The 8,482-nt window shown below is 35.7% G+C and overlaps 1 protein-coding gene across 1 annotated transcript; it reads left to right on the forward strand.

The window, feature by feature from the left end:
- The first annotated feature begins 887 nt into the window (after positions 1-887).
- Positions 888-3,551, forward strand: LOC108199063 (uncharacterized). The gene is made up of 2 exons (XM_017366819.2): positions 888-988; positions 1,654-3,551. The coding sequence occupies exon 2, from the start codon at positions 1,693-1,695 to the stop codon at positions 3,280-3,282; it is 1,590 nt and encodes a 529-aa protein (XP_017222308.1). The 5' UTR covers positions 888-988; positions 1,654-1,692; the 3' UTR covers positions 3,283-3,551.
- The last annotated feature ends 4,931 nt before the right edge of the window (positions 3,552-8,482 follow it).

An 8,482-nucleotide genomic window follows, 5' to 3' on the forward strand; every position in this document is an offset into this window, starting at 1 on the left:
ATCTAAAGGTTAAAAGCGCTAAACATATTTTAAAAAATGTTATGACCCTGATTGCTAGATAATCCCCAAATAACATTTTATAACGTTTCATCGTGTAGCGTTTATAATTTTCTTTTTGAAAACGATACACAATGTAGTGTTTACCTTTTTTTAGCGCAAGTTCATAAGGAAAACACTCGAAAACCAAAAAAGTCTTAACGTCTATTAATGTGACGTTACTTCATAGTGTTACTTTATCTAACGTTTCAAGCCCAAACCTGTATAACATATCCCTCAAATTGTCAGAGTGTTTTATCCTTATAACCTAATGCAACATCATCATATCATCATCATATATGTCTTAGCATGGTTTTGGGGATCATATTTTCGGAATATGTTATTCATGACATTTCAACTTCAATTTACGATATCCGGGGCCTTTTCTCATTTGTTAACCGCCGGACGGTAAAAATGACTATGTTCGGTGACTAAAAACGCTGAACATATTTGAAAGAATATTACAATTCTAGGGTCATGTTCAAGAGAAAATCATTAAAAAAATATATATCCAAAATATAGGGTTCTGCGGCAGAACCTTAGTGGGTATATGGTTCTATTTTAAACACGGGTTCTCTCTTGAGCGCAATCCTACAATTCTAATCGCTCGATATTTACTGAACGATCAAAAACTTAAAAAAAAAAATCCGGCACGATGGGATCATGACCCATTTTTCAAAATAATAAAAGAAATAATATGTAAATAATTAAATTGAGAGGAAATAATATATGATAAAATATGGATATTAATATTAATATGAATTGGAAAAAAATAATGTTATTTGAGCCCCGGACCTTCCTGATTCTTCTCGATATTATTTGTGATCGACAAACACACCACAGATTCACATGAGTTTCTCCCTTTGAGCCACTGATGATGATTAAGGCACCTCGGAGTTACATCTTGTATTTGCGTGTCCCCTTCTTATTGTAGCCAGCCAGGAGTTTACAGGTTTGTGAGTCTTAAATTCTTTATCCCTGCTCCTAGGTTTTCGAGTGTAAATTGCTAGGTTTGTCAGTTAAATTCTTTTTCCTGATTCTAGAAATTTAGGGTTGTTAATTTTAATAATATCTTGTTTACATTTACGAAATTTAATTGCATCTGTTTGGCGAATTTTAGTATTTGGAACCGAATTGGTAATATTATTGTAATTACTAAATTTATTAAGGATGACCGAATCCCAATCTGGTCAGATGAAATTTAAGAAGCAACTAGTGTATATCAAGACTGTTTTGCTAAGTGACTCCATTTGATCTGCGCTCTTTTCGGCTATACAGAATTGTTATCATATTCATATCACTCCGTGGACAGGTTTGGTGGCCTGCAGTTTTCATACCGTTTAATGAATATCCAGCTGTCAGGATTATAACATTCATTTTAATACGTTCAGCGCTTTTAAACCGTTGGACGGTTGCTGAATGTAAATCCTGGCTGCTGGATATTCATCCAACAATCCAAAAACAATAGGCTACCAAACCTGTCCAAAGCCATCGGTGGTCGATGGCTGTGGACCAGGACCCATCTTTTCGGCAAAGAAACTACATGTTTTTATCATACTGTTATTCTACTTGAAGCCTAACTTGACAAATATGGAAATAATTGGTTTTTATGTGCAGAGAAGCAGTTTGAGAGAGCCCTTGCGTTCATTTCCTCAAATGAGTCAACAGAATATGGTAATTGGAACACCAGTGCCCACAGATCTCCCGGTAAAGCGGAAGCGTGGCCGTCCGCGCAAGGATGAAAATCTTGTCAAGAAAGATAATCCACTACTACATGTAGCTCCTGCACCTGATGTCATTGACAAAACTCAGGAGACTCAACTTAATCAGTGTAAAGATGTTGATGACAGCATGGTTGGTACAGTAGTTTCTGGTGTTATCGATGCGTGTTTTGAGTCTGGATATCTTCTTTCTGTCAAGATTGGCAATAGCAGCACTCTTCTGCGTGGTGTTGTGTTTCAACCAGGGAAAGTTAGTCCGGTTACACCAATCAATGATATCGCTCCTAATGCCAAGATGTACAAACGACAAGATATACCTATCCCGGTCGTCAACACACCAAGCCAGGCTAATGGCTCTGTCTCTCGGTCAGTACAGGTTGAGAACCCTGTTCCGCTAGAGAAACTACCTGTTGCTCCTAACCAAGTGTTACCTCCTGTGATGCAGTCAACTGTGCCATTTGCATTAGGGAACTCGTCTTCTGTTGTTTTTCCTCTCAACAATATGCCAAAGAACGTTGCTGGCGCTTCTTTGCCAGGAAACGCTACAACTAATCAGAATTCAGATCTGCAATTCGTTAATGTATCTTCGTCGGTTGCAGTGCCATTTGACATGTCAAAGACAGATGCTGAGATATCCATGTCAGGTGTGAGCGTTATGCCTCAGCAGATTTCAGATCTTAAATTTGAAAACCCTGCCTCGCGTATAGTTCCTCTGCCCAACATAGTAAATGATGTGTCAAACGTTTCACTGGATGTTGAAAAAGTAGCATTGCAGCAAACTCCAGTGTTTGGATTTGAGAGTCAGTCTCCTCACTTGTTAAAGAATCTTAAAATGGTTGAACAGGATGAAGTAATGCAGGTTTTTGAAGCTCCCGCGTCTGAACCAATGGACGGTATCTTCCCTGGTAATAAAACAAGTAACCAGTTGCCTCCTATCCAAAATCAGACTGTTGAATCTGAAGTGGAGCTCCACCAGACTTCCTCCGGTGGTGAATCACAATTTTTACTTTCAGAACCACAAACAGACTCTGAACCATGCCCAACTGAGCCAGTTCACAATGATTTAAACAACTCACATAATGAGATCCATCAGAATAACGTTGTTACTGATTCTCTATCGATGCCTATGGAATCTGAATATGTGGACTCCGGACTCAAGTCAAGTGAGCCCATCCAAGACAAAGTAGCTGACTCAAATCTCAATCTCAATGAAGCAACTGTAGTTGAACCTGAATCTGAGACCACGGAACCAAAAAGTGTGCCCATGGATATAGTAACAGAGACGCCAGTATCACCAACCAAAAGTAATCCTCATTATGAAAAGCAGGAGCCAACAGAAAAGGATTTGACCAAGTACGAGGCGTCTCATAATGGCAAACAGGTAAGTGATGTTGCTGATACTACTGAAGCAGGTTCACACCCGACACCGAGGACAGAAGCAGCTCTTCCGGTTAAACCAGCTGAAGAATCTGACATGGATTTCGCTCTTGGTGATACCATTCCACCTGCTCAATCTCAATGCTGAGGTGGCAATGTTCCTGAACTGTCGCGGCCGTAGGCGATTGACCATACTAAATAAATGGAATAAGGGCTTCATGGTAGAGCTGACAAATTCTATTTTATGACTACCAGGCTAAATCGTAAGCTTTAGGATTTCATTTGCATTTTCAAGATTTGGTATTCAATTTTTTTTCTTTTTAAGTCTGGACGGTCTTGTATGGAGATATTCCCCATGTAATTTTTCTATAATCAGAAACTTTGTTTCCTTGACCCTTTTAAGGTACTTTTTTGATCTGAGGTGAGTTAAACATAGTTGTGTGATCGTTTTGGTCTAGGGTGAGTTGAAACATAATGTGTATGATAACTGATAAGGTATTTCTGGGCATTTTTGTTATCCTCCTCACGGACAAAATTTAATCCAATTGATATGGTATTTCTGTCCATTATTTATTGTGCAATTTAAATTGAACATATAATTAAATTTAAACTAGTAGAAATACAAGCGCTGATTGCAGAAATATAAGTGCCAATTGCAGCATGCTTTTCTTTTCTTCAACCTAAAGTGTAGAAGTTTTATTTGGGATTAGTTAAAATGAGCACAAATTGATTTGAATATCATGCATAACACTGATGTGAAATAATCAATTATATTTATAGTCAAGTGCATATTATTTTTATAGAGATAATAACTCTTTCTTGCATTTTAGTGTATATTTGATAAATTTTATGTCTTTTTTATGCAAAATCTTTTAAATTTGTATGGTGGAAGGTGGATCATTTTTGCAATAATAATTAAATAACTTGCAATAATTGAAAGAAGAACGAACGTTTTTCAAAATATCATAGTACTAATAACTTTTATTAGTATATTCATGATTTTTAGTATTTATGATCAGTCTTGTAAAATACGAGAATCGGTTTTAATTGGTGAAAAAATAGAATAAGGACTAATCAAAGATTAATTGAATTAATTGGAGATTAATCAAATGATTAATTAAATTATCAAAAATTTAATGACGTATTACAGAATATGATTAATCAGTGATTAAGCACATAATAGTACCGTGATATTCTTGAATTTTGAATTTGTTGTTAGCTATACATGTTTGTTTATGAAATATTAAGAGTTACAATTTGAAATCTGGTAAATGACATTTGTATTACAAGCTGAAAACAAACCTCCTTACCAATGAATTCAAGTTACGTAGTACCAGCCCGGAACTCCCAGTCCTGATGCTGAGGTGATAGCTCTATCTCCGGATACACTAATGGCTACAAATCGATTTGTATGTGAGGTATGCAACAAGGGTTTTCAGAGGGAGCAAAACTTGCAGCTGCACAGAAGAGGACACAATCTGCCGTGAGGAAGAAGGTCTACCTTTGCCCTGAACCTGGCTGCGTCCATCACGATCCCTCAAGGGCTCTCGGGCACTAGGCAGCCAAATATTGTAGAGAGGTGCTAGTTAAATATAGAGTACACGATGACTCAAACAATAAACCATCTACTAACAACACTTCCGATTTGATACATTTTGATTCCTGCGCTTTCTTAATATCACTGTCTCATCGCCTCGATTTTCATTCTTCTTTTCTCTTCATCTTATCACCAGTTTTAAAACCAATATTCATTTTTATTGATGAAAAACCATTTAAATATTAACCTACCATGTAAACAGCTGCATCAGAATTCAGAGCCAACCTTGTTCACTTGGAAGTCGATTGTCAATTTTATTTAATTTGTTACTTAAAATTTTAGATATTTTTTAAAGATTACAGTTTTATATTTAAATACTTTTATCATTAATTATTCTTGGGTCTCCCTTTGGTTAGATATATTTTTCTTTTCTGTTTTCTTTCTTATACTATCTTCTTTTTTTGTCGAATTTTTTTTATATTTATCATTTCATTCACTTTTACCATCTTTTGATAAACTATACTGATTTTAATTATTAAATTTATTATATTTTCTTGTTATTAATGAATCGTATTTGTTTCAGGTAGCGTGGTCTTACAAGTTAGGATGTTTTCTTTTCGGACATTAAGGTCTTATTGTCTAAACTTCCGGAGACATTTTTATGTCTTTCGGTTAGATGATAAGCTTTTTTGAACGAACGAAACTCCTCGGAGTATTGGCGTATATCGATATGAGCAAGTGTATTTTCTGTCAAAAAAAAGAGTTACAATTTGTGGTGGTGTGATTTTTGTAGGAGTCTTTCTTATTTGTTATATGAGATTAGTTAAACTATTCACGTATTAACATAACAAAAAAAATGTAGAAAAGAGTTTGCATATTAGTTTATATTCACCAAACATTGTATATCATTTATATTTGATAAATCTTTTATGCCTTTTATATGAATCTTTTAAGTTTGTGGTGTAAGGTGGATCTTTTGCGGACTTTGATGAAATAACTAAACAAACAATTTATAATATTTAGGTATCAAGAAATGTTTTTCACACTATTATTGTACCAATAACTTCAACTAGTGTATTACTATATTTTAGTACTAGTGATATTTTTCAAATTTTGAATTTTCTGCAAGGAGACCCCAATTACAAAAACAAATGATTCAATCGTCCAAATAAGATAAATATTTTATTTTAAACAAACTTTCGGAATATAGTGTTTAAAGTAACAAATTTAATGGCTCTGGTTATAAAAATAAATGATCGATGATAATATATAATATGTTAGGTCCAATCAGACGTAGAAGGGGGGGGTTGAATACGTCGTACCAATTTCTTCGATTTAATTTAATTGCGGATAATCTTTATTTCAGTTCATGTTAAATCAATCGTAAATAAATAACTCCAGCAAGTCGGGGAATATTCTTATATTAGAAATAATCCTCGGGTGCTACAAATTCCAACACAAGTGTCGGCTGCAGAGACTACAATCACTCTATTACAAACTCTCGATAAATACGATTTTCTAATTGAGCTCTCGAGAACGTGTATAGTGTGTGCACTTACAAAGTGTGTAGTTGTTTTCAAATGAAAACACAAAGCTCTATTTATAGGCTTTACAAAATCTAACCATGGTTAACGAGTTCGTCCTGGACGACTTGAGTTCGTCCTGGACGGATTCGATTTATGAAAATAAATCTAACTCCAAATATATGCAGGAAGTGGCGCCAACTTGATATACATATATATTTGTATATATATATATAACAAAGTTGCGCTTCAATCACCACTTACTGTATTGCCTTTACTTAGAATAAATCTAAGTAAGTTGAGAGAAGGGGAGTGCATGAAGAAGAGGCGCAACATTTGACTTTTGGTCAAATGTTGCGCTTCAACATTCATTATACAGTGTCCTCCTGAGTTTGTACTTGGAGAAACCACCAGCCATCCAAAGTTGCGCCTGGATAGTGAATTGGAGGCGCAAACTTTGACCGAGTCAAAGTTTGCGCTCCAGGGGATATCCTCCATTGCCTTGTGGAGTGCTTCGACTTAGAGTTAAAACAATTCAAGGGAATTGTTAGCGCCAACTTTGACAAGTCAAAGGTTGCGCCTTTGACTTTGGTCAAAGGTTGCGCCTTTGACACAGTGGAGCACAGTAGACATATATATGACTTAGAGAATTCTACAAGTATTAAACTTGCGCCTCATATATGCATATATATATATATATGACTAATTGTGTTAATTTAATTACTTGAATATATATGTATTCAAGTAATTCACAATTAAAGAAATATATATATATATATATATATATATCACTGAATCCCTTGATGACTTCTTTTGATCTTTTAACTGACTTGATCAATGATTCGTTGATTGAATCCACTGAATACTTTCGTACGTCCTGACGTCCTGTGCACTGGTCTGGTTCACGAACGACTCGAACTGAAATAATTCTTTGAATCCTTTGCTTGATAATATACTTGATCAGTCATTCCGGGTTAGATGTTGCTTCGATAAATTTGATTATAAATAATCAAATTAAATATACTGGAATCTTCTGGTCTTTGATACTTGATCTTCAGGCAATCTTGATAGCAGAAACATATTGAACTTTATTCTTCACTGAGGCTTGAACATGTTAATGAACTTCTTCCAGTGGACGGATGCTCGTCTCAGATATCTTGATTGTCTTTGTCTGTTTGTATCGAATCTCCAACCTGTAGATTCCTGTATTATACTTACGTATTGTTTCCTGTCTTTGTTGTGTTGAGTTATCGTAATTACAGTTACGTTACATTATGCTTTACAATCTCCCCCTATTTGATTGTTAGAGTTCGACAAGCAAATCCTTTAAGAGGATAACTCAACTGACACAATGAAAAAGCATACTACTTTAAGCAGGAAATAATACTAAGTACAGTCTGGATTATATCTTACATTTTCCAGAAATCAAAAGTAAATACAAGCAGCCATTGTTCCTCTAGCCTGAACTAATCTTTCCTTGGTTTCTTGGCTCTTGCATTAATCAGCTTCTGCTCAGCTTTCCTCTTTGCAGCTTCTTCTACTCTCTTCTGAGTAAGCTTGTTTTCAATCTCTTCAATCCTTGCTGTAATGGTACTCAGTGCCACTTGCTCCAGTGTATTCTCAGGTGGAGGTTGCTCTAGATTTTTCTTCATCTTCTCTAAAGTTTGCAGGTGAACCATCTTCTTCAACTTCTTAAATGTGACATTCATCTCCATTCCTTCAATTTTCATAATGATCCTTGATGGATGAGCACGAACTCTAGAAGTGTTGTGGACAGTCTCTACAGCTTTTCTTATTTCCAGAAGATCAACCAAATCTTTGAGCACACTCTTGTCTTCTTTTACCACTGACCACTTAACAGCTGCAACTGCACGAGTGATTCTTTTGGAATTGAGTTTTCCAATCTCTGTGAGTGGTATAGCAGTGACTTCAGAGTCTTTCTTCTTCTTGAATATTACAGATGTAGGATTGTAAGTAACAACAGGTGCATTTGGATTTTCAGGAATTTCAGGGTTGAGTGGAGGCAGTGGATATGGTGGTTGACGATTGATGGCTGATAAGTCTAAGTCTCTCAGAGCAGCAAAGTTCAGACGATAGGCATATAGCAGTTCAGCAGTTAGTCTTCCCTTGCTAGTCCTTGAGCACTTCTCCCTGACTTGAGCTTCCAGATATTTCAGTATACGAGGATTGTATGTTGATAGTGCTTCATCAGTGAGTCCAATACTCTGAATCATACCATCCTTGAAGTACTTAATAACTGAGGGCTTGTCATGAATTTCAACTCCAAT

The sequence above is a fragment of the Daucus carota genome, chromosome 8 (assembly GCF_001625215.2).
Source record: "Daucus carota subsp. sativus chromosome 8, DH1 v3.0, whole genome shotgun sequence".
Taxonomy (NCBI): Eukaryota; Viridiplantae; Streptophyta; class Magnoliopsida; order Apiales; family Apiaceae; genus Daucus; species Daucus carota.

Excerpts from the sequence above, each read along its gene's own strand:
- LOC108199063 (XM_017366819.2), top strand. The coding sequence starts at position 1,693 with ATGAGTCAACAGAATATGGTAATTGGAACACCAGTGCCCACAGATCTC.